At 44.9% G+C, this 27,574-nt stretch overlaps 1 protein-coding gene across 1 annotated transcript; it reads right to left on the reverse strand.

Moving 5' to 3' along the window:
- Positions 1-278: 278 nt before the first annotated feature.
- On the reverse strand, positions 279-26,675 carry eng (endoglin). The gene is made up of 14 exons (XM_029168663.2): positions 26,486-26,675; positions 25,549-25,732; positions 16,352-16,491; positions 12,074-12,184; positions 9,422-9,599; positions 7,739-7,919; positions 7,544-7,649; positions 7,207-7,399; positions 6,975-7,126; positions 6,659-6,889; positions 6,523-6,583; positions 3,776-3,886; positions 3,654-3,701; positions 279-3,561 (listed from the first exon to the last, which is right to left on the reverse strand). Exons 2-14 carry the CDS (start codon positions 25,601-25,603, stop codon positions 3,440-3,442), a joined length of 1,689 nt encoding a protein of 562 aa, XP_029024496.1. The 5' UTR covers positions 25,604-25,732; positions 26,486-26,675; the 3' UTR covers positions 279-3,439.
- Between the last annotated feature and the right edge of the window lie 899 nt (positions 26,676-27,574).

Consider the following 27,574-nt stretch of genomic DNA (forward strand, 5'->3'; position numbering starts at 1 on the left):
GCTGCAGATACTAAAATAATAAATAAATATTTCCTCAACCATTGGAACAACCGAGCTCAAACACAGAATCAAATTCCACTCCTTCTTCCTTTTCCACACGCTGATGTTTCTTGCTATTTACTCTGTGTCAGTGCTCTGCTGCTGATTTCTTTACTCTGTAATACTACCCCTCCTGACAGACCCTGGAGTCCGGGGAGCAACACAATATAATGTTCCAGGTTTATCCACTATGGTATCACAAAGATTGTAAAAAGAGACAAAGGCAAAACACAACAAAAGCTTATCATATTCAGTTTTATAAGATTGTTTCAGAAAAAAAACATATTTCTTCAGAGACAAGATAAAAATACATATCATCAGTAATGTACTGTCTCAACAAATGGCCCATTTTAAATTGCAAAAGGTTGCTGACTGTTGCATAAAAAACTGCATGGGATGCTGCAAAAAACTGAAGTACTGTCGATGTCTGACATGTTCAGGCTTCAGAGTCTTCGGTAGGAATTTGGGCATTGTTAGGAGACGGAAGGAGGGATTCACTCACACAAATGTAGGCAGTTACACTGCTGCTCACCTACAAACAGGAACACCCGGTGCACACACAAGATGCCGTGCGTGTGCCGCGTACAGCATGTGTCCGCGAGTGAGTGAGTGTGTGGAGGAGGAAGCTGTTGTCAGAGGTAACGAAGGGATCTGCAGGGTTAAGCGAATAAACTGACAGCATGTCTGATTGTTCTGTCAGTGCTCAAGCTGATTCAACACAGCTATAGAATACCTGACTTTGGCAAAATGCTATTTTTATAAAATTAAATGTAAAAAAAAAAGTTTTCACTACTTGCAGCGCTTTTTTTTTTACTTTGTTAACTTTGGATGTTCCCTTAAAAACTGCCAGAGTGTTGCATATTTAAGCGGGATGCTTCCCGGCGAGACAGTTTGTCTTTCACAGCGCACTTCCCCCTTCACATTCACTGAAGATAGTACAATGGAGAGAATACAATGTCAGGATGTCAGAGGCAGCAGAGATATGCTGAGATTCATCGCAGGAGAATCTTAGGGTTGGAGAGCAGAAGTCAAACTGGGGTAAAACCAGTAAACCGCACGTGGCGCAACACACGCACTGATGGGTGACTGGAAGATTATCAAACGTTGGATCTATACGACAATCAAAAACACAGATCGCTACACAGAACCGTTCTGATAAGTGCATTCATTAGGAATTAACACTTATTCTAACACATGGGTTCAAAGTAGGTCAAAGTTAGAATATCCTACAATACTTACAAAAACAAAATACATATAGACATAACATACAAGTTTACCTCATCATATTGCACAAACACTGAAGTGGCAATTTGTACTGGCCCTGTTTACATGAAGACAACCAGGCATGCACAGAAAAACATGCATGTACACACGGACTGGGACAGAGTGGCTACGTAGCTCAAATACATACAATGGGGCAGCGTTTGAGGAAAGTAGTTGGTCTCAAAACTGTTTTTTTTTTTCCGGTGAGTGTTAAAGTTGAATAACTTATTTAACGATCCAAATGAGGAGGAGGGTGAGCGATTGGAATATATGCATCAGGAAATGGGTAAAAAGTGTTAACATCACAGTTTGGACGCAAACAGATGAGCAGCTGAAGGGTCGCTGGCCAACTCACAAGGCTCAACGTGTGCTAGGGGAAAATTTTATAAAGAGGTAAAAGAGTGGCAATAAAAATATTAAATACATTTACATCTGTACACTGTAACAAACAGTGGATTCACGGATCAACCGTCTCTCTACAGTTGTAGCCCTCGTGTGTCCCCACTGTGCATCCATGCACAATAGTGACAGTCTAGTGTTAGCACATGGCCTTTGGAAAGCAGGAATCATGATATTATAGTATTTTATTACATCATACTGTACTCCAGTACAGCTGGAGACATGTGAAATGGCCAGTTCATTTCCAAACTGGGATCTTTTTTAATCCACCTACGTTCTGCATGTCTGAGTCTCAGGAGCAGACAAATGTAACGTCCTCCTGTATTAAACACGCTCAATATCAGCTTCGGCAGAAAATGTTACAGCCTTGCGTCTGTACCTTCACATCAAGGTGGCAACTTTTCAAATCGGCGGCAGGAATCAAGGACAGCTTGTCAAATGGCTGAATGTGTCTGTGATTCATAACATTCTTTAGAGGCCGAACAATTTCTGTCCCGAAGTCCAATTACAACATCTGAGCATTAGTGGCTTGGCTACAGTTTGATTCAAGAAATCCTGAATATGTGTAGGCATGCTGCTGCCAAGGAAAAGTACTGGAATTCAACCTCTAGACGCACTATTTTAGGGAAACTCCACCCTGTGGGTGTAGCTGCAAGAAGGTCACTTAGGTCCATATAATAGTAAGAGATCTAAAATGTGAAGGTGAAACCTTTTAGTGCTAATTTCCTCACTTGGACACAAGTCTAATTATTACATGCAGTGTTATACACTGTTCACGCATACACACTTCTACTGAATGAATTATAATTAATTGCTTCCTTTGATTCATAAAAATAGATGGCTTCTGTTGGACAGTTAGGAAATCAAGTACAGCATTTTTCTCTGCAGCTTCCAATAAACACTGGAGGGAAACGTCTATGTTTGGCCCTGACGCAGTTACTGGAAAGCATGAAAACGGCACCATGACTTGGTTTTGTTAGCTACAAACAGCTACAAGTGTGACTCAAGAAGAAAATGACAAAGGCAAAAAAAAAATAACATCAATTCACAAGAGAAATCTAGTTTTAAGATGAAACTAGACTTCCAAACAATAGGAGGTAGCAGTAACCGTTGATCTTGAACTCTAATTAGGACAAACACCCGTTGAAGTGAGCGTTTCTTTGACTTGTTTAGGATCCGAACACTCACCGAGGTGTTTTTGACCGAACGAGCCAAAGGCCTCAGCATTTTTTCTTGTAGCTCAGCTGTGAATACAAAACCGCTTTTCATCTGTTTTTCAAAGTCGGTCTTTTGACTGATTTGTCTCTTGTCTAACTATTATTGTGCTGCCATCACACAAGCACAATTCATTGAAAGGAATGCGGTGAATTTCCTGTTAGCTCTTGGGGGGATATGGTTTGTTTTTCCTGTTGCTTGGAGCCAATTTATTTTTTTCCCCCTGCTCTCTTTAACTTCCTGTCTAGGAGCTTGACTTTACAGAGAGGCTGCAGAGGTGAGCATCACAAATTAGACTTTTGTTATTTGTCATCCAGCCCCCCCTCCACCTTCCCCATACACTCCCTGATCACATCCATCTCAAACTCGGTGTGTCACAGATGTAAGCGTTTTAATCAAAATTAAAAGGAGACGGGGGGGGGGGGCATACATGCTTTTTAAGCATAATTAAAGAAACCAAGGACACTAAATCCCTATTGAGGGGGATGGTAGCCTTTGCTGGTGGTGGCAATTAGCCATAATCTCATGCCATGCTGCTGGTCGGTGTGCTCTGGGTGCTGCCAATGCTGGCGTTGGCGCTGCTGTTCTCAGAGGGGGACGGGTTGGTAGAAACTTGTTGTCGCTTCCCTCCTGAGCAGGGACATCCTGAAGAAAAAAGAGAGACAGTTATAGGATTACAAAATAATAGTATTTATAATAATAGTAATAGTATTAATAAGAATAGTAATAAATTTTACCGGGGAGACTTGCTGCGGTTGAGCTCATGTCTAGTCCAGCTGGGTAGCCTAGAAAGGACAAAACAGAACAAATTCAAAACCAATTCAACCCGACAACCACAAATGCTCCACCGTTTATTTACCTGTTTTAATTTTGATAAACCACAAAGCTCCAATAAGTAACACCCCAATCAGGAACCCTCCGAATGCAATGCCCAGAACCTCAGGCAGGCCGAATTCAATGCAGTGTGGAGCTGAAACATAAAAGCATGCAATGTATACAAGCTTTATTTCAACAACAGCAGAATAGCTAACACACACATTTAATAGAAAGCAAAGACTACAGAATATTTTGATGTGATTATAATGTGGAGAGGTGGAGCAAATAAAGGTTCCCATGTTTCAGAAAGGTATTGCTGTATTGTGTCTGCTACTGACTTTCCCTGTAGCACCCATGTTTATAGTGAATACAACACTGCGACGAAACACACTTAACTATAAACTGGTTTTCTAAAATGATTTTCACGAGAGAGAGGCTGATTAACTTACTTGTGCCATCCCAAAGCACCAGAGGTCAATTCAAAGACCGAGTTAAGGCTAATGCAGGAGATATAAAAGTCATAATTTTTAGCAGGGTTAGAGTTTGGTCTGAAATTTAATGATTTGATTTAATGACACAAATTTCAATTTTGAGTCAGCGGTGGCGCTGCCGATGTTCTCGGGGCACACTCTGTGCCGGATTGACTCGCAAGACATGTTTTTGCTGCTAACAAACTTAATAGAAAACATAAAACCCAGAGCCAGCAGCAATAAAATATGGCTCTCCTTCAACGCGGCGCAGGGAGAGCGAGCGCGGGAACAGGCCAACACTAAAACTGGCCCCGGGCTTTGACATACAGTACTGTGGCAAAGACATACTGTACGGTATTAAGCTAGCAAGGCCGCCGCGCAGGTCTGCACTGCTCATTGTGGTCCGGCAAGGCCACGGATGGATTACCTTGAGACAGGTGTCATTTGAAGAAGGCTGCACAATAGATCATTGACAGTTGCCCCCGTTCATTCAAATATCTGACACCTTTAACTCTTCCGACATTTGACTGTGCAGATACGAGTACTAGAAAATTCCAAAACTTCCAAAAAAGGTCCTTGAAAAGGCATTTGGCAGTTTGGAAATTTGAATGCATGAAGTAAAGCTGAAATCCTCCACTGTGCTAAACAGCCTAATTCTGTGTACCTGCATACACGTAGCAGAACCCCCCTCCCCCCACAAGCACATACAGGGAACAGTGTGTACTGTACAAGACAAACTGTGTGCAAACATGTCTCCCCTCTCTTTCTCTGCTACCTGTAGAGATCATCTCACAGGCAGCCACAACATTTGGAAGAAACTAATCATCGCCTTTGCACGAGTTTCTCTCACCTGCCTCTCCTGTCTCCTGCCTCCTGGTGGAGTGTGCTAGGCTAAGTACTATACTGGGCTTCATACAATACTCCTTTCCTGAAGTGCATTAAAGACAGAAGACAGTGGGTCATGTGACTCCGTAGGGTTTCATCTTACTGTATTTCTTAAATTTAAATGTTGAAGCCTTTATTAAATCTATTAAGTCAATACTGGATTACACAATAGCAGCTATTAACACCCACCACACTGAACTACTGACCCCTTGTGGACATTGGAGCTGACTGCATCCCACACTGTCAACCCAGTTTGAGAGAATCTGAACTGGACGCAAAAGATCAGAGCACTTGAGCAGGATTTCTCTTTAGGCCCCTTTTCTGTAATCAGTTGCTGTAATTGTTTGTATAAATGAGGCTTTGACAGCAAAGCTGAATAAACAGGAGCAGGAAAGAGAAGCTCCAGTGCAGGTGGAGAGTAGACAGACAACAAGCCTGTGCTGTGACTCCCTGGAGCCCTCTCTATGAAAACTAGCAAACAGGAAGAAGTGCTGAATGGAGCACTCAGTCCTGTGTGGTGAATGTTTGTAATAGAACGCAGTCTGCTAACTGTGCTGATATAACCCGGTGTCAGACACAAGCTAACGACTGGAACCGCACAAAAGGCCAACGCAGAAAGCACCCTTCCCAACTGGGTGAATTCCACCATTTGAGGTGCTCCAAAAAGCATTTCTAATTACAAATCAGCAAGAAGGAAGGGCAAGGAGGGCACAGGAATGCGTGGATGCGTGGTTCAGTCAGCTTCAAGATAAAGGATGATTTATTCCTGGAGGAATAAACACATTGCGTATCGGTTTTACAAAGTCTGACAAACTCCAGGTGTTTCCCAATTAATCAACATCTACTTCCGAATTTTCACAGAAATTAATCACGTCTCGGGAGACTTCTTTCTTTGTGAAAATGCATCTTTCCTTGTTTGACTGACCGCCGTTGAATGGGCCGACAATAGCATCAGGCCCAGCGGCCGTGTTTGGACAGCAGCATAGTCAGACTCCCTTGGAAACACAAAGGACTTCACCCCCCTCCCCTGAGAGCCATTACTTCTGATTGTGGCCACAAGGTCAGCCTGCAGACCTTCCTAAAGGACAAGGCCCTGCCCCACGGCCCCTTGCTGGCTTCATCGCATATCCTGAGCTCACTGCTATGACAACCGCCTGCACAGCGCTTGCCGCGCGCAGAAAGCAACAATAGGTATGCATGGAAATCATGGCAGCGAGCAGCAATCTCTCTGAGCTCTAGACTAGCAATTAAGTCCTGGAGAAAAGTTTTCCGTTGGCTTCGGGGAGTTTATTGTTAGAGAATTAATTATGAAATGTTCAACTTGCTACTAAAATATTGCAACACAGAGTCTATCAAGATGAGGAACGTGATATACAGTATGTGGGTTGAAACAATTACTTTATAATATATATTGTGGAGTTGAAACTGAACTCACATTGCCGACATGGCTGTGTGACCTCCAGGTTCCTCTTTACTCTTCCTCCATCGCCACAATGCTGGTGAGGAGCAAGAGAGCTAATGAGTAACAAATAAAAAATAATAAAACAAATAATCTGCTGATGGGTTCATACGTCACTGTGGCAGAGTTTGACGGAGCACTCCAGGTCCCATCTGGTGGGCGCCGGCTCCTGGAGCTGCTCTAAGGAGAAGCTGATCCGAGTGCTGTTGGGGCAGGCGCCCAAGGAGCAGGCCTCCGGAATGAAGGGCAGCTCCTTCTCCGCGGAGCACAAGCCCTTGGAGCGCAGGACGCAGCTGGCCACTTTGATGGTCAGGGCGATGGTTCCAAAGGTGTGTCCTGAAATCTGCAGGAAACACGGGATTGTGTCGCCCTAAAGACATAGGTGCCGTGCAGGTGCAGGTGCTGTAGGAGGGCGAATGGCCACCAACCTCTGCATAAATGCGCTTGTCACACTGCAGCTTGGTGCTGGGATCCAAGGGGGAACGGTAGTCAGGGGAGGCGTACAGCTGCATCAGCAGAGGCATCTGACTGGGAGCATTGGCTTTAGTGGGAGGGGCCGTTTGTGGTGGTGCTTCGCTAGCTGAAGGAATTCAACCGTAGACGTCACTTTCTGGTACATTTAAAAGACTCGTGTGACTCGTTGGGTCTCGGCCTCCTCACCTGTCAGGGTTTCCCTGATCTCCAGGTGCAGCGTGACCGTGGACTCGTCCAGCCTGAGCTCGGTGTAGCTGGTGAAAGCGCTGGCCTTGAACTGCTCCAACGCTTTCCGCTGCACATCCGCCGCGTTGTCGCTGGTGACCTCGAACCGAGGCTTGATGGTCGCGATGGTGGGCAGCGTGATGTCATTGTTAGACTGCGGTGGGAGAGGAATTAGAGAATTCGATGCTTTCTACAAGTACTGACTGTAATAAACAGAATGTTATTATGGAACCATTTAACTGTGCTATTGGTTGCGCTATTGTCTTAATAAATTTTTGCCCGTGTGTTGTGTACTCACAGCAAAGCGAGTGTGTTGAGCGTTGAGAAAGGTCCACGTGGTGCCATTAGGGCCCCTTAGGAACAGCTGCGTTTTGGGTTTCGTCTCAATGTGAAGTTCCACGTCGCTGCAATTAAAATGGAAAATGCATTAAAAGAGACATTTTGCCGTTAAGCTCGATGCATAAATCCATGAGGCGCGTTTGCTTCGGTTTACCGAACGCTGGCGTCCTCTGGGATGTTGACGATGTGAATTCCAGGCTCGTCGGCGCCGCTCTGCTGCGGTGGCGAGCAGGACTTGAGCAACGGAGCCATTGGATTGGTGTCAACCTCCATAAAGTGCTTCTCTGATGAATCTTCACGTCCAAGGACGCAGCGAGAAGAGCCAGGCTTGGTTCCTGCACAACACGGGTTCATTCACAAAACGATAAAAATGATAAAGTTTCACTTATTAGACAACAACAATGAACCTTTATGAATTTACTGAGTGGTTTTAATGTATTACCAGTAAGGTATATTTTTATTATATTACATAACTCATAACTATAAGCTGCTACAGGCTTGTTTGCACAACAAATACACATATGATGACATGAATATCAAATCGTATTGTATAGAGACACTCATGAAACCCGAGGGACATATTGTTCTGAGCTACACTGGTGTGGGAGCCTTTAAATCAGCCATACGCTGCTGTGCAGTCGTTGCACAGATTTCTGAAACGCCTACGACGAGGCCCACACAAGTCCACCTAACGCCCCGACGCAGGCCAAGGGACACAACACAGCCCCGCAAACTGTATTCTGCTTGAGTAATTCTAAAGCCCGTAAGAGACATGAGTCAGTTAAAAAATAAATAAATAAATCAGCATGAGCAGGAACGCCAAGGTTTTGCCTGAAATAACAGTAAAATCGGAAAAGAACAATAAGAGCAAGATGTTGAGAGGCTGCTGTCAGTTAATGACAAAACCTGAACAAGAAGAAAGATTAAACTCCAACTCTGAGAAACAAGGGATGCTTTTATGTTCAAAGTGTTGCCTGGGCTCAGGCTGCCGTAGGGAGGCTTTGCTAGGAAATAATTGTGTTTGCATCAAGTACACTGCTGCTGCTGCTGCTGCTGCTGCTGCTGCTGCTGCTGCTGGCACACACACACACACACGCACGCACGCACACACACACACACACAATTACTGTCCTTATGTCCAGCATTCACTGAGCCCATTTAAACGGCAGCTCGTCCGAGTCCATCTCTAGCATCACAGATTCACTTGTTTGTCCAGCAAACTTTACAGTACAAGAACTTTAGTAAACTTTAGGTCATCCCATTAGGTTGAGGTGCTTTTGGACTCTGGGGGAATAACCCCCAGAGAGCATTTTCTAAATATCAAATGCACATAGGGTGTGGACCTGATATGATGTAAGTTTATGCCAGGTGTCATCATCTGGTCCATCAAACACAGACTTAGGTGCTTGAAAAACAGTTCAAAAGGAGCACATTTGATTCCCTTTATTTATTTATGTCTCCATTCGACTCCATTACGTCATTGAGAACCAGCATTTGCACGTTGGAGATCAACCTATCGGGGACTCGTAGTAACCGAAAGAAATTCTGTCATACGAATTAAAACTGGAAGGAACTGAAAAAAGCACAATGTTTTTACACAAAACTCAGATAAGATATGGTTGGTGATGAATTCTTCCATTGGGAGCTCTAGAAAAAACTGCCTCCCCCCTGATGACTGGCCTGCAGTCAGTGCTGAGTTATGTGAGCTGGAGCTGTGTACAGTATATGCTGCTACAGTGGCTTTGTCCTCTTTAGCACCAAAGTATTGTTTCCAATTTAAAATGCACATATTCAATCATATCAATAAACCATGGACCGTGTTGCACACAGATCTTACTTGTGGCCTCCGTGAATGCAATGGTTTGCGCGTATCGGAGCGTGGTGAATGAAGTCACCCCCCCAAACGTCTGCCGCGCCCACTCCACCAGCGCCTCGTCTCCAGTGGGGAAGTCCTCCTGGATGTGATTTCCGCCGTGGCCATTCGTATGGAGTTTAATTTTGGAGTTGTTTCTAATCTGGAAAGCAGAACCCAAACAATGCATAAGGATACCAAAGAAGAAGATTGAGGGTCCGAGCTCTCCTCGTGGAGCATCACTGACTGTTCAGACACAATTGCGTCATTTCCATTTACCTCCTGTCTTCAGCCTTTGTCATGCTTGTTTGCTCATTCTGCTCATTCGCCTCTGTTACTTTTTTTTTTATTCTCCACCCTCCGCCCAATTCTCCCTCCATTCTCCTAGCAGGGTCCCGTTAAAAAGAAATGTTTATTATGGTTAAGTGTCCACGAGCACAGTTGCACAACCCTTTTGGAGCCAAGGTCTTTCCTTTGCTTCCTGAGTGGGGCCAGGAAATGGGACCTTTTTTAGCTTTGTGCGTCACCGCAACGGCTGGAATCTGGCTCCATACAAGGTATAAATATATACATCCATCCCATCGACGAGACACCGCTGTTTCCTTGTCTGGGCCAATTGGAAATAATGGAGTTTACATCAAGCGTTGCATGATTTATAAGGCGGTGGAAGGTTTTTAGAATATAATAATGGGGACTATGTGCGGTGAGATGCGAAAAGGCACTCGATAAATAACAATTCAAGGGAGAAAATGTGTTGCAGTTTTATTTTGGACTCAATTGATTTTAATTTACTCTGCTTTGTCCTTCTTTCCTGCAGCAGTCCAGAGGCTAAAGTGGAAAGCAAGGCGCCATACGAATCCTGCGCCTCTTTATTTTTGCATTCCAAATAACAGGCATCTTTAAATTAGTGGCATATTAAACAGGAAATCAGCTGGAACGTAACTTCTGATTCACCCTCCTTGCGTGAATAAAGTCTAAGCATTAACATATTTGCGAAACTAAGCAAAGTGGCTAATGGCGAGTGCGTTGTTGCACTGTGGCGGAGTCATCGGTCCTTCTACATGAATATTTGACTGACGCGGGATCAGAAATAGCGTGACAGGAAACTACAACAACAAAAAGAGAGAAAACAGTCGCGGCAGAAGCAAACAGACAGGGGAATGTCTGAAAGACAGGATGGGAAAATAACAGTGGCGCTAATGATCACTGTATAATGTAAGTCAGATTGGTCTCGGTGGAATGTGTTTGATATTCTGCAGGCTCGCCATCAAGTTCAGGGAACTGGAGGATGTTTTGAGAGAAGAGAGCGCCTTTATCTACTGCACGTTGCAAAAAGTTCTGAAGATTTGTTCAGAGTGTCTTGGAAAGATGTTAGATACGTGATGCGCGTTGAATGCTGGGCTCCATGTTCTGGCGGAGTTTTATTAATAACCACTAATAAACACGCAGCAGACTGAGATGCAGCTGTGATTTCAAGGAAACCTCTGTCCTCGGGTCGGCTGTGGGAGGCCAACGACCACTGCGACGGCGACGCCGAGCCAAGCTGTCAAGCCGCTGACGCACTTTCCCTGACACAGAGCAGATGTTGTTCCTCTCACGCCGCAATCCGCACTAAAACACTATTATCCCCGGGTGACACTGCTCATCCCACAAAAACATCCTGTGGTCACAGGCAACGCCGCCCGGGATCTCGGCAGGACACGATACAGGATGCGGGACCGCGCTGCTGTCAGTGCATCAGCAGCTAATGACACTCCTATAAACATGTCATCACTTTTATTGGTCTGCAGCAAAAAGCTTGTTTCTATTTTGTTTCTGCTTAAATATGACAGTCAGTTACCAAAAGCTTTAAATTTAACCCCACGACCTCAACAGACACATAACAAAGTACAGCTTTAATTTCCTACGGTCTTGTTTTGCTAAAGAAGCTGCCTGTAAAGATAAAATTGTTCCCCAGACAATTTGTTTCAAACAAAACAGGATCATTAATGGTTTCAAGCAGGATGATACAAAGTACATTGTGATCCCTCGTCTGAAAGCAACTCCTCATTCCGTACTGATACAAATTGATACCGGTGTTAAAAAAAATAGAAATCAAAAAAATAAAGACAACAGTGACAAAGGAAACAGCAACAAAGGATGCTGCAACAGCTTACTCCACGGACCGATAAGCCTGGGAATCATCACCGATTTGTCTCCCACATGTTATTTACACACAGAATCTGAGAACAGTGTGTAAAGTTTGGTGGATTTTCACGGGAACATTAATTTTACAGCGGAATCCATCACCACCCCCTCATCGCTGGCCACTCTAAAGCACTCACATTTTATGCCGGGGATCATAAAAACGCACAAAAAACTGCCTTGTACAGTACAAAGCAGCCGCCGGGGAGCAGCTCTGGAAAACCAGCGTTTTTGAACGGTCTCCCCCCCAAAAAAAGCAGCTTGAAAGCGCTGCACAGCTGCGGACGAACGCCAACAGCTGGCGCGGACTGTACATGTGAATGAACTTGTACCTTGTAGAACCCACGAGCAGTGTCTCCACAGTCTGTTCATTTTCACCAGCAGGAGCTGCAGACGGATCGGGCGCTTTGCTCGTTGTGGACGTCAACACCTGAGCAAAACAAGTGTACTCACATAAATGGCTACGTTGGCGCTGACGTTGTATAGACAGTGAGCTGCCAACGGCGACGTGAGGATGAGCTTCACCGGCTTCTCGCTGCTCAGCCGAAGAGAGAAAACGGCATTCTGAAAGGAAAGGTTCAGATTTCGTTACTTTTGACATTAGTTCATCACATATATATTCAACTGAAATGTCAGAAGTGCTTAAAGCACATGAGCAGCTTTTAATTAAACTATGAAGTTTTGATGATGTTGGAGGAGGAGGTTTAGGATTACTTTATAAAAAGACAAGAAACTAAATCTGACAAAAGTCAGCAAATGTTTTCTGTGGTGGAGGAACTCCAGCCAATTTGCAGGCCTCCCTGTCTGCCAAGACGTGTCATTAAATGAACAGGCCTCACGTTGACAGAGTAGAGGGACATTTTGCCAACAGCGCCAACTTTAAAATAGTCCAAACCGAGGTTTAATTCTGCACGAGTTTGATTCATTCCCCCCCCGATTGCAGACCTCAGCGGGGGACGTGACAATTATCCTGGCTTTGCAACTACGAAATGTCAACACATGCATCTCTGCAGGAAAAGCCTCACCGGCCTTTTGAGGGGCGTTCACAGAGAGGAAAGAAGCAAAATAACGTTGCTCTCTGTCTCCACTGTGACATGTGCAGTAATGAGCTAATGCAGCTCGCTTCTATTATTACACGGCGCTTTTTTTTGCCCTCTTTTAAGCTGCAAAGACATCGCAATCAATTACGAGCTGCATATTTTCACTTGTACTGCATGTGTTTATACCATTAAATAATAGACTGGAGGAGTGCCTTGATTATTACTACACATACAGTATTACTCATCGTCCCACACATGACTGATCCCACTGGCTGTTATGAACTACGCCCTATATCAGACCTCATTAACATAATTTACCACGTATTTTAATACTTCATTACCCATATTTTCGGTGGAGGGTAACACAATGGTGATGTGATTCGCTAATCACTGGCAGTCACTCGGTGAATCAGACCTAATTACCGCGCTCCACTTTGCGTGAGGTGAAACTGGTACCAGTGAATTCTGAAGGCGTAAGCGGTGCTGAGTAAACCTTCCCACTGCTGATGTTACAGGTCTGACTTTAGAGAGTTTCTCTTTTTTTCCAGACTAACTTAATTCCAATAAATCCCAGTTCTAATTACTTTCGCTTCTGTAACAGCCTCAAGATAATTGGGTTTAGAGAAGTGAAGGAGTCACGGATTTAAAACGAGTTCACTCTTATAAGTCGACGCATTAAAAATGAACAGCCGTTTAAAAAAAAAGACTTGAAAATCTCCTCCCAGTGCGAGGCTTTTGTGGGAATTTCACATTCATAAATATACATTTCCCCTTTCATCCATCTGTGATGCATTTCGACAGCAAATATTGTATTCTGTCATATCATGTTTATTTGAAAGTTTTTTGATTGTTTCCAGAACCAAAGCTCGTCGAGGAGACGGCGAGGGAACAGCGTGAACCCCTTAATATTAAATTCATTTACTCGCTACCTGATGTTGCCGAATCGAGGGAGGCGGAATTGTGATGAGCTCAGACTGGAGCTACGAAAATTTCCAGACCCGTACAGAACAAATTAGGTCTAAGGAGACCGTGGACAAACTGCCTACAAGTAAAACACGGATGCATTTGAAAGAGGCGCTCGCACGCGGAGTGCAGCAAATGGAGAGATCTGACACGCACACAAACACACACAGTGTGTTATGAGCGCCTTGGTTAGTTTTGCATAATGGCTGCAGCACCTCATAAAAGTGTTCATTACCTCCTGTTGTTGTGTAGCAGCATACAGTAGCGGAGCTTTATATGGGTAAATATTATTGTTACCAATTGAATGAGCCACGAATAAATTATTGTTTGGAACCATACATTTTGTGATTTATGTAGCATTTAATTCACAACTGAACAAACGCCATTGATTTTAATTTAAAGGTGCCCTGAGGGGCTTTCTTCTAAACAAGCTCAGCATTCAGCACATTGTGTACATCCTTGAGGTCTAAACAAATGAGGCGAATTAAAAGAAGTGTAGCCATAGTTTCTCCCGCCGCTGTTAAACTCATATTTACACCTGTTGTCCTGTTAAATTAGACAGTCGAGGTATTTTGGCACGAAAAGAAAGAGTGAGGGTGACGTCATCGGAAGATGAAATGCATCATGGCTGCCGTGAACGGACGTAGGAGTGACCGGGTGCCTTCCCAGAAACACCACTTTGTTCTTACCTGAATCACTGCCTGGACGTTCAGTAAATGAATGAATGGCGTTTCCTATGAAGTTCACTGAGCCTCACACAGAGATAACACAGCCGGGTTTTCCTTAAATATTCCTCCCTAATGAGCTTCATTGTCCGTCTCTGTCTAGTTTCCCTCCCTTCATCCTTTTGTGACCCACATTCTTCCATTCTGAACTCTGGTCCATATCTGCTGGTGACCCCAATCACTCACCTTTGCTCCTTTTGTTCCTTCGCTTTCAAGATACAATTGTTTTGCTCTTTTCTTTTTCTTGAGAGAACATTTTGATAGGGCCTTTGCTTCTGCAGTTTCCAGTTATTCTTTTGGTTTCTGCCTCTACTTGATTTGGCTCCACTGGTCTAGTCGTGGCCGCGTGCCAACACCAAGACGACTAAAGCCAGCACGTGACATCAATGGACCCCGTCCAGGCGGCTCCTCCCCGCGAATTCTCCCATGATGCTCTCTTGAATCCTCTGCGCGGCCCAACTGTGAGTCAACCGTCGCTGGCACGTTGTAAATCAACACACGCGAACACAAAAGGGATGGAGGTGATAAGAAAATGTAAAGGGATAAAAAAAACGGGACATACTAGAGGACGCCAAACCTCCCGTTTGAATAGTCTGGCAAGAGATGAAGACGTTGCCCTTCCAAAAAGGACAGACAGTCAAGAGCAGATAAGGCTCCATGTTAATGCACCTTCTGTCCACTTTCTTCTTCCGTTTGATGGAACGTCGTGTTATAGTTCCACAAGAGAACAGGATATGCTGCGCTGTACAATTTCCACTCCATCACGCACACCCCAAGACAAGTTCCTTTGACCGGCCCACACAAACCCCCAACCCATTTACTCCGTTCTCCAACGTGCATCATTGTTTCATGGCATAAAACCTGGGTTTTCTTATGCAACATAATGTGGTTTGATCTTCAAGCCAAATAAGACGTCTGAGAGGAGCATTCTCCCCTTAATATGCTTTGAATCTGTTTTGTCATCACAGCTTTTTCATCTGATTTCCAGTCCATTAAATTTGCCGTATTACTCCGGTCCATTAAATGCTGAGAACTAAAAACGGGGCCAGTTCACCAACATTCACACCAGAAACTCTGTCTTTGAGGGTTGTAGTTTTATATAAAACCTGACTGACTCATGTTAGCTTAGTCCATGGGTGAATCACCACAGGACTGCAGAAAGCAACCAGAAGAATTGACCTTGAAGGCTTTTATTAATGTGATCAATGCAAAATGTCCTGTGATGATACAGTAGCACATCTTATTCCTCCTCACAGGCACCACTTCATATGATAAAATGACCAACGGAGCAAAAAGTATAGCGAGGCAGCAGATGCTAAAGAAAGTAAAACGTGAGGAGCAAAAAGCTGAAAACCCTGAGTCCGTCACAGCAAGAAACAACACGAAGATGGAAAGTTTATTTCCAGTGTCTGTCTCTAAAGCCAAGGTTTGACCCAGTATGACCCAACATACTTTCTGTAATTGTGGCCTGTTTTTGTTTTGCTGGAGACGAAATTCGTTAAACACACAGCCTAACGTACAGCACGCAGGCAGTTTAGAGCAGAAAAACAGCCTTACATGTTTGGAAACCCTGTTGTTCTGCAGCGTCTGGCATCTGGGAACAGTTAGCTGGTTATCTGCCTGATAAAAAGCTGCACATCAAGTTTGTTGACATTTTCCTAGTGTGGGAACAAAGTTTCGTGGCCTTTTTACCGCGCTGATCGCGGTTTCGCTGTCGTTTGGATAACGAATGCAAATATACAGCGTCGAGCGAAAGCAAATCTGACCGCTGGACTGTCTCCGTTCCATCTGATTATTCAGGGATGCACAAACAAGCACAGCCCTTATTAAGTCTTTAAAATCCTGCCAGTGGTGTTTTCTCATTAAATGACCTGCTTATTCATCCACACAGGAAACTCTCATTAGCCATTAGATTCAAAAACACATGAATCGAACCATCAGTCTCCATCCAAACCCCAGTCAGCCACGTTTTGGACCCCATTCGTTTGCTGCCGTCATCTTACCTCGTCAGATTTCAGGTTGAGGATGTGGACTTCTGCCTCGTCCCTGGTGATGAAATCGGTCCAGCAGCCGCTGAGCATCTCTCTCACTTTTACCCATGGACTTGTCGCCCCCACCTTCGGCTCACACGTCTGACCTGAGGCTAGAGTCACACACAGAGAGCATCCTCATCCTCAATATCAAACTTCCTGCATTGTCCTGGCCTAAGTTAATTCACAGCAACACTCATATTTAAAAACGTATGAATGAAGGCTTTCATATTTAAAAGCCAAAAAGCCATTATTTAGCAGACGGATGAACCCAGCAACGTTACAGATTCCTTGTCTGAAAACAGCTAAGTTTGTTATTAGTCATCCTGAAAGGTTTTCCCCGGTCTCGGCGTAGAAATGTTAAATGTGTGTGTGGGTCTACATTGTTTAAAAACGGATCCGCTGGTTCACGTTTATCAGGCGTGTCAGGGTAGCGGGCTACAGTCATCCATCACGCCGGCTCACTCTGCTCTCCATGAGCCCGCTGTTTAACCTGGGGATCCGAGTCTCGGGAGGCTGCATTAATCGAGCTGAGGCCGAGCGGTCGTAGATGAGGCGCCGGGATAAACGCCCGGCGTTTGACCCGCGCTGTGTCACTATTGTGCGCTCCGTTGTGTCAGTGGCATGTGCACGTGCTCAGTGTCGTCCACCTGAAGGTACTAAGAACAGTGTTCTATCAAAGGGGTGCTTGTTGAGCCTGAACCTCCACCTTCCAACTGCTGGCTGACCTGGTGCACATCAGCCAGCGAGAGCAGGTTTACAACAGGCGCAACAAATTTAGTAGGCAAATGCTGCGTGACACGCTGCTCCGCTGACTTTTATGATGTATTTGGACCATTTGCCCCGACAGAGACGCGTGCGAGGCAAGAAAGCGGTCGGGTTAACAGGCAGATCTGCAGCGTTCGCCTCATTCATTTACTAACCGAGGAAACAGATGAATGGGATGAAAGATAAACCCTGATAATGTTTCACCCGTTCACCAGCTCTCACTTGATCATCTAAGTACCCCTTATTTTGCTTATATCCCAAGCAAATGCATCTTAAATTCAAGGCTTATGTAGAGAAATGTATTTTTGGTCGATGGGATAGAAGAACCCTGCAGGTTGAGGCTGTTTCCTGTTATTTTGACCCCTGTTTTTAGTGTCTGTTGTTCAACGTCCACCTCTGCAAAGTTATGTCGGTCTTGTTTTACTGTGTCAGAGTCAACAGCCCATGACTGTCTCACAAGAGGTCTCAGTATAAATCACACTGACTGCACAGCACAAGACCCTGTGTGTGTGTGTGTGTGTGTGTGTGTGTGTGTGTGTGTGTGTGTGTGTGTGTGTGTGTGTGTGTGTGTGTGTGTGTGTGTGTGTGTGTCCTTCCTTACGAGTCACCATAGGATATGAAGAACATTCATTTTGCCCTCTTGACCCCCAGAAATGCCAGCGGTTTGCTGGCAAACGAGGTTCAGAGGAATCATTCAGCTCCCCGTCCTCTTTATCTGCTTGTATCGGTCCACGCTGGTTCTTAATGAGGGGATAGGTTTATAGCTATTGGTGCCTACCATTTAATGTTGGCTGTGAGGGGGAAAAAACATTACTATATCAGCTGAATATTAAGCTCCTTCATTCAGTTCATTGCAGAAAATGAGATATTGTACTGATGTCTTCTCTAAACCAGTCTGATAAAAAGGCTTCAGGACTTCAACAACCACATCAACCACTTTCACCCACATCACCCATTTATCAACAGGGCGACAGCTTACCAGTAAGACGATACACTTGCTTCATGTCTGGGATCACGAGGTCAAGGGCACGGCCGCTTATTCTAGAAGAGGCCTCACTGCTCACCGCCAAATCAATCATCATCAATACGTTTAATTACGTATTGACAGCACGAGCCCTGTGGTGGATGTCGCATGTCCCTACGTTCAGTCCTGCGCTGCTGCCGCCGCCTCAGCCGATCATCAATCCTGGCTTCATGAGGCGCTTCGCGTGCTGCTTTTTATCAGTGTGCACTTCATTGTTGGCGTCCATTCATCGCACTCTCAACCCACATCACACATAGCAGTCCGTCTTTATTAAAGAAGAACTGAGGCTAATTAATGAAGCTCAGTCTAGACTAGTAGAAATATACATAACAATGAAGAATTTTAGAAACATTGAAGCTTGATTGCTTAGCTTCATCTAGTCCTGAATTTAAACCTCTTTACTGCACCTCAGGTAAACAAATATAACAAATGAGAACCCTCCAGCATCTAATTAAATAAAAATAATACAATGAGGATGAACCTCCCTGAAAAATGTTAACATGTTACTCTTTTGTCTAGATTTTGACTCCTCCAATTAGGCTGTGGAGCAATTTGTGTAAATAACATTACCTTTTAGTCATTCAAATACTTTCCTGCAGACAGTCAGCGGAATGATTTACGAACAGCGAGCGTGACCTACAACACTCCAGTAATAAACTGTCTACTGTGTTATCTCCATTGTTTCGAGATTTAAATGAACATACACTGTAAAGTGATTAATTCAGGACGCCAACCTGAACCTCCTGAATGAAACTCCATCGTCCAGATAAATATTCAGAGTAAACCTCAGTGCTTGGGCGTTGCTGGATCCATGAGGTGATTCATCATTATCAGTGATCAAGCAGCGCTACGCTGTGCTGACATCCTGTATTTCTTCCTTCCACTTCTGTTTTTCCCTAAAAACTATCGCTACAAACTCTAAGCAGGATGCGATGAGCAAAAATAAACCCCTCCTTCTGGAGTGGATTTCAGTAGAAATGCTTTGCTTCACTGCCTGTACCCATGTGCAGAACACAGAAGTACGTATTACTGTTGATCAGCAGAAAACGTCAGTGAGCTCAACTAAACTTGGAACTGACCGTAATAACCAGGAGGAAACCTCCCAATAAGAAATCACAGGAAAATATATTTCCTAAAAAACCTCACTTACAGTTAAAGTAAGCGAAATTTGGTTTGACGTATTCAGATGAATTTTGCTTTGAACTAACGTCGTTCGGCTGCGATTGCTTGCTTAGATTTCCGGGGCGATATCTTCATCATATTTCGGGGCCCATAAACACCTGAAATTAAATTAAAGATTACAGGAGCCGTCCGTCCGTCTGTCTAGTACGGTTGCGTCACTCTGACCATCAAAGCCCCGCTGCCCGGCTCAGATAGGCAGCGGCGAGGCCTTGAATTTGAGATTTCACACACACCATAACCAAATGTTGATTTAGATTCAAGGGACTGAGGCGCTGCGGCCCAGTAACTAGCTGCCTTTTCACTCACCTCAGGCGAGAAAACAGGCAGACTTGATTTCATGCCCTGTCTTTCATGCCCTCCCTCATTATAAGTCGCTGTGGAGATGAGCATCAGCCCCTTGCCTCGAGTTTAGATGCAAAGGTCGAGCACATGTCCGGGTTTTGGAGCACGAGAGAGGAGGGGGAACCCTGGAAGCGGACCACGTCAAGACCGACCGTCTCCCCCGGTCTCCCGGGGGTCGGCGTCACGGTGGGGAGGGGTCGGCGGGTCCTACCGGGGTTGGTCGAAAAAAGGGAAAGGGGAGCTTCAAGGCTGGCTGGAGCCGCTCGCTCGCTCCACTCTACGCACACACATGTACACACACCTATTGTCCCGATGCTTCCGCAAGTGCAGATTGAGGCCTGACCATCCACAGGAAGGTAAACAAGCTCTTATCAGTGTACTGCAGGGGCCTGCACTGTCCCCTGGCCTCTCACCCCTGCATGCTACACATTACACGCTGCCTAAAACACACAGGCTTCCTGACTATCTCACCTCATTCCTAGCTCCTGAAATTCTATCAAAAAAGAGAAAAAAAAAAGAAAACCGCTGATTAGCCTTGTCAGTTTAATGGCATAAGACTTTTTCTGTGCGTGTGTGTGAGTCCGTGCCAAGTCTTGCTTCCAGTGTTTGCCGGAGAGGAACTGAGGATGTGATAGCGGGCCTGGAGACAGCCTGTCTTCACACTAGCTCTGTTTACACCTCTGGGAGCTATTTGTCCGTCATCCCGTCGTTGTTGGGAGCCAGTGGAACGAGTCCAACGGTGCCGTATAGAAAGTCTATGTTCACCCGTTCACTTTGTTCTCCGCCGGCTGCTGCTCGTTAGCTATTCTACACTTTGTGGATGCGGGTTGACTTGCGTCTGCAGCGACGAGCGGCTGCAGACGTCGTTCATATGCAGACTCTCCTACACTGTCAGGTGATCCAGTACATGTACTGGGAGGCACGTCTTCCCCATTTACATGCTGCACATGAGTAGATTCCTCCCCCAGCAGACCGAAGCAAAGCACTAGCAACACATAATTAATCATCTGAGCCGTAATTGGTGGATGGACAAACTAATGTAACGTTTCATGCTAAGTGCATGCAATTCAAACACACCGGAGTGTTGGAGATAAGCTGCCCAGCGGTTGCTCACAATAACTGAGATTGATGCAGCTTTGCATAACACATGCTTCATGTAAAACCAAAAGCAATTAGTTGTTTTTTCATGACTGACTTTGTGTAAAAATCAATGACTCTGGCATTTTTAGAGTGAGTAAATACAATAAACGTTTAAAGTATCACACATAGAATTGGAGAGGCTATCGATCAGCTTTTTCATAAGGGGTCCTTAAACACAACTGAATAAATATTTTCAGTTCTCATAAGTTGACTAGATACATATGGAAGTAAATTTTATTCTAATATGAGTAACTAGACATTTTAACTCAGAAAAGAAGAGATGGCTTCAAATTTCTGATTTCATTAATACTGCATCAGGATTTGCAAGAGTTTTGACAAGTATGACTTTATTTTCTCCTGAGTCTGTGAAAAGACTCACCACGCAACTCTTGGATGTGTAGTTAGAGAATATGAGCAGATTAAAATAATCTGTCTCAAACCCTTCTCTGCGAATCACATATTCTACATTCTTACATATCGTAGAAATTAGTGAATCCTGTGAGGATTCTGTCATCACTGTCAAACACACACACACATACACACACACACACACACACTAGCCCGGGAACCTTTCATCCCTGAGCATTGCAGCAGGTGAGATTAACAGACTGTAACAGTAACCCTGTTACTAGGGAGTCCAGTTCTGATGTAGAACATGTAGAACATCCACTCCCAGGGGGTCTGACCCCACTTTAAGGACTTGTGACTTGCAGTCGTGTGAGAGTCAGCTGTGTTTTCCGTCGACGGGCAGACAGACCCTCAGATAAGTCCACATAATGACATGCCTTATCTGCACGGGCAGCGGGCATGTTGACATGGGCACAAGTTGTCGCCATGCTGACAAGGCGTTTATCTCACGCGCTGCTAATGAGTCATACAGTGCTCATGTAACTGTATAAAGGAAGGCGTCAGGCCAGAGGGTGAAGGAGCCCACAGTCCCCACGGTGATGATGCTCATTGGCAAAGACAAGACTGGGCCAGTGGTGAAGGGACTTCACAGCTTCCTAGAGTCCAGCGTGTTGCAGTAATGATAATAAAAGATGGGGAGATCGATGCAGAGCAATAAAGCAATTATAAAATAGTGAAACATGCTTTTATATGCATGAACACTGATGATGATTATCCCACAAATATACAGATGGACCAGGTAGGGCCCCTACAGTATCTATGTACCTCTGTCTGCTAACCTGCTAGCGCCATTGTGGTAGCTAGTAAACCGAAAATCATGTGGGAAAACACCTAAGAGAGGAAACTTAGTGCGAGTGAGGCTCCTTCGCACTGCATTCTGTATTCAAACAGAGGAAAAGCGAGGCAGTCAGACGTGGATTGTTATTTGGGAGGGGCATAACACTGGAGGAGATCGAAATCGGGCCGAAGCAGCGACAAGTGGTCGCGTCTCCCTGCCACCCAGTCTGACGGCCGGCAGCGCTGGCTCACCACGGCACAACAGGGGAAGTCCACTGTTTTGACTCTCAGCGCCATTTTTAACTTTGACTTTTTTTCTTTTTTTTTTCTTGCCTTCAGTTTTTTCCACGGCAACGCTTTCCAGGAAGTCTTTCCTAATTTTTTAAATCCCCGTCACCCCCTTTCTGTCACTTCTGCGAACGTGACAGAAGGAATTGTACTGCTCATGGCTTTGGAATTTAATTCCTCTTATCACGGAACTCAGTCTCCGCATCTCCCCGGTTTTATCTGCCTTGTCCATGTTTAATTTGTCTCCTTAATTTGTCCTTCCCCACGTCTCCCTTTTACATCACTTACAGTATCTGCTCATTGATAGCAGCATAAATCTGCCCCCCCACCCCCGCTCCCTCTCTGTCTCCCTGAATCAGTAATTATGAATCATGTTATCTCCGTCTGTCTGTCTGCTCCTTTTTCCTTCGTCAGATCTCTTTTCAGACTGCCCTCCCTCCTTTTTAAGTGGCCCGCTAATCACTTTTGTGCTTTTCCTTCAGCCTGTGGAGGGAGACTCCGGCTTAGGCAGTCATGCAGCAGGAGGTCTGGCAGTTATAACATCATGATGCCTGACTCCCACTGGGAAAGTTGCTGCAGCAGGGGGTATATTCAACACTACTTCCCTACCAGGAAATGCCAGGCACACAGTGGATAAAATCACTAAACACAAAGACTTCAACTGTTTATAAGTCCAACTGTTAGAGACAGTTTGTTAGAATGTTTGCAATCATAAAGAGTTTCAGAAATAATAACACCTTGATATACTGTAGTATAACACTGTACTGTACACTGCAAAACTAAATTAAGTAATAACTTCCTTGAAAGATTTTAAATATTTGCCACAAAAATATATATATTCTAAAATGTCTAATATTTTATAACCTTAAATATCAGTTTCCTCAACCTGGAGAATGTTAATTAGCAGAAACACATAATATCCTGTCTCTGAAGTCCCTTTTGTCTACTTGAGTTTAAGTCTATCTAACGTACAGGGAGGAAGAATTTCACGTTTTGCAAAGACATCGCCATGTGTATGGTCTTAGCATAAAATATAAATCAACATCAATGAAGAAAAGGTGGAAATCAACTGAACAGTAGAGGGACGTTCTACTTCCTCCAAAACAAATTAAAACCCAATTAACCTCAGAGGGAGATGGCGTGTGATGCTGTGTGTCTGACAGGCTTCATGGGCCCACAACAAAGACAGGCCTTCGATGCCCAGCAAGGTGGGCAAAGGGTGCTTTTATGAATAATAACAGGCTCTCAGCGCAGCAGTTACCTGTGTTCATCAAATTCAGGGTTAGATTACCAGCTAGGCTCAGTCCTCTGCCTGTAGCTCGAGAAATGCAGACTAGTCGGTGATGGAAATATAAAAAAAAAATGTAAATTGCTGGTCTTAACAAAAACAACCCCAATTTTATGGTGACTCACCCTGAAAAGAACAGATTGGTCACACTAACGCAGGAGGATGTTCATAAGCCCGGTGGGGACGTTTATATGAGCAACACCATGACGTGTCCCATGTTTCCCCTTTACTTCTATTCAGATAGTTTTACATTGCACACTACATGTATACTGAGCTGCAGCTGGAAACAAAGCTATTGAAAAACAGAATTTCAAATCACTGGGACAATATTAGTGCTGTATATTTTTCCACTGCCTCACATGCAGTGATGGAATGTGTAAATTTGGTTTCATATATAGACTGAAGGCCTCAGTACGTCACACCCAATGTCTATGCTTGCTCTGTTGAAAACAAGACTCAGACTCCGACCTGAGCCCAGGAGACAACGTCAAAAAATAAAATATTATCATGACGATGCTGGACTGTACAGTGATGAATAAACAATAAGGACACACAGTAACTCATATGTGTCACGTCGATGTTTTGATTAATGCGTCAGCATTCAGTACACAGGGTCAAGGTACCCTACTATCTCAGAACAGTGTCACAGCTCCCTCCGGGTTTCCTTCTAAACCTGCTGTAGCGGATGAAAAAGAGAAGGCAGAAAAAGAAATTCCTCTTTCAAGCAAGAACAAATTAATGGCACAGGAATATGTGTCACGGAGGCAATTAAGGCTGAGCTAAACGGCCTCTCACTGAGTCCACCCGCAAACAGGGAAACACGAGGTCAACCCTCCACAGGTCCGCCAGTTGGCCAAAAACCCTGTACCAGCGCCGCGGGCCCCCTGCTGAGAGGGCGCTCAGCTCTTGTGGCAATATTGGGATTTGTCATATAGCAGGTGAGCGGCGAAGCCAGATCAGGTGAACAGGCCTGATTCGTTGGCACGTCGTCTGAACAGCGACGAGCGGCTGCCAGAGCCTTTCTGCCTTATTCAACAGGCAAAATTAGACTTTTATGAAATTTGTTTATTTATTTTTTATAGTTTCATAGTTTTCCTGTAAATGTACAAACTACAACAAATGGGTAAAAGTCTGACTTGATGTCTCTTTTTTTCATTTTAATAAATACAGTAAAAAGGCACATTTCTTGCACTTTGCAGAGCCCAGTGAGTATATCTGGACTGTTACGCTGAAGACAACTCCACAGAATGGCAAGAGCGATCAAAGGCGCGTCTGGGCTTCATTAGAGAACCGCGCGGCCGCACAAACGGCGGAACGCTGCAGGGACGCGAGGCGCAAACACCTTGAAGCTGCAGCGCAGCGCGCCGGCGAGGGCTCAGCCTGGATTACGGCCTCGGGGCACGGGGAGGGTTTCAGATCCCGCTGCCACCTTGTAGGGATTACAGGTTTGAATTTGATACGGGCAGCCACAGGCAGCCAGCGGAGGGTGTTAGCGAGGGGGCAACGGAGGAAGATCACACCTCATCGTGTTTCCCGTGCCCACACTGTCTTTTTAGACAATATTATTTTAACAATATAAACAAAAGCTTCTAAGGGGTGAGTGTGGTTCAATACTCGAATGACGCTGTGTTTTTTGTTTAGTTCTTGTGTTTTAATAAAATATTGCATATAACGTCACACCGTATCTCTGGTTGCTGCAGGGATGAAGCTCCAGAGGATTCTATAGCAATTTTTAATTTCCGACACATCAGTAGTAAAATTCTGATTCAGCTTTTTAGAAAAGAACATGCTTCTATATCTTGAGATTGAAATGACGTCAAGACGCGGAACAGAACAAGATTAAGATCTGCCTTTGAACTTTAGGTGGACAGAACGGGCCCTATGAAGGCCTGTCGTCTGCAGTAACACACACACGCATGCTTCAGCCGCACAGATGTTGACGTAGCATCTTACCAGAGGCTGCAATGGCGGCGCACAGGAGCAAAGCGAACCGCACGTGACCCTCCATCGCTGCTAAGTTTCCGTTCCGGGAGCTGCTGGAGGCCGAGTCTGGGTCTCGAAGGGTGCGAAGATGCCTGGACTGTGCTGCAGCGGCAGAGCAGAGGCGACTGGGGCAGAAATTGCAATCTCCAAAGACCTAGAGGTCAGGAAATTAGAGAAATTAGAAAGTAAAAGGCTAATTTCTCTTATGATCAAAGCACAATAACAGCCTGGTATAAAACGGTATCTCATGAGCACAAATTATGTTTATTTGTGCATAAAAATGTGGACAGTGACCATTTCATCCAACACTCAGTGGGGGGAAAAGGCTGCTGGAGGGTTTCCATTCCTTCAATGAGACCACAGGGTTGTATTTGAGACAATCCCACAATATTTCTCTCCATCTTCCTGGCGCCCAGTGCGGGTCTGAACCCAGGGGTTATCTGCTGGTCACTAACCTCTGGCCGGCAGCTTCAGGAAACACTACAGCATCGCTTTCTTTAAATAATGCCACAATGCCCACATCAGATAAGAGGGAAATTGCCCTTGTTATATGATTCATATGCAGAGAGAGGAAGAGCCTGTGTAAACTGTTTACGCGCGTCTGAGGGAAAACAAAAAGTCACGCTACTCCCCTGAACGTCCCACCGTGGAGGAAAGCGCGTCTCCGGCCAGCAACGTCACTCCTGCCGCAGAATTAGCGTCTAACGGTGACTCACGGCGGGTCACAGCTGCGTGACGGTGTGCGCTACGATCCACGCGGCGCAAGTTCGAAAGACTTCGGCCTCATTTAACGCCGTCCGTTAGGAAAACAGCCATGAAATGGAGCGGCCGACGACTGCAGCGAAAGGAACGGGACCGCGCGACCAACACATGTTGCGCAGATGTAGAGACGAAGCGCCGGACTTACTTTTGATGACGCTGGAGAGCTGGACCCGGTTCCTCTGGACTTCGAGGATGTGGCTGTGACCGCATCCAGCGCCGTAACAAACTTTTGTGCCGCCTGGGCGGCGCAGACTGACTCCGGCTGCCTCCCCTCCCTCCCTCCCTCCCCCTTCCCTCCCCCCGGCCTGTTCCTGCATGTGTCAGGCTTTGTCCTGTCTGGTCAGCGCAGACCGTTAAAAATAGGCCACTCCAGTCGTTAGAGTTAAAACAATGATTTAGTAATTGAGCGGTGCCCAGCTAAATGTTGAGCGGCAGCCTTGATGTTAACCAACCACAAAGCCTGTGGATAAAACAGAATGGTAAAGATAAATGCAAATGTTGCATTTTGTTCTGTCTCAAACTGGAAAATGCATCTGAACATGATGTGAAAATCAACTGAAAAGTGCAAATGTGCGTTAGGGAGATTAACAATCATGAGAAGAATAAATAAGGCTTCTGAGAGAACTGGACTCGAAATGGACATTTAGGCTTTTTATACTAAGTAATAGTGAAAATTATTATTATTTCTTTGCGTTTTACAGTAACATGGCAAATTGTAATACTTTTGGACGTGCACTAACACGAAGACGTCACATAAAAAAAGGATGAAATGTGCTGAGTTTTACCAGAAAGGAAATTTGCAAAAGCATTTTATGAGCAGTTTAATCTGGCAGAAATACAACTCAGTTTACTGTGTTAGGAATATAGTGTATATGCTATCAGCTGTCATCATTAATGTTGGGAAGAGCCCTTATGAACAATATGCACATGGAAAAAAAAATATTGTAGGGATAAAGTAAACATACAGATTTCTGACGAAGCCTATGTTTTATTTCAATTTCACTGAAGCGATATTTGTTGAACTCCGTTATTAAGTTCAGTTATTTTCCCTTTCAGTTCCACGGGAACCCACCGCATAAAACAAATACCACAGTGTTGCAACATATCACAGCACACGGGGTCTCAGGTGTCCCAGGGCAGCGAATAAAGACGAAGTTTCCACCCAAATGTGACAAAATAAACCCAGAGTGGAGTTATTGTGCGCCGTAATCCGCCGCTGCCGCGCTTTGCTATG

Source organism: Betta splendens, chromosome 12 (assembly GCF_900634795.4).
Source record: "Betta splendens chromosome 12, fBetSpl5.4, whole genome shotgun sequence".
Classification (NCBI taxonomy): domain Eukaryota; kingdom Metazoa; phylum Chordata; class Actinopteri; order Anabantiformes; family Osphronemidae; genus Betta; species Betta splendens.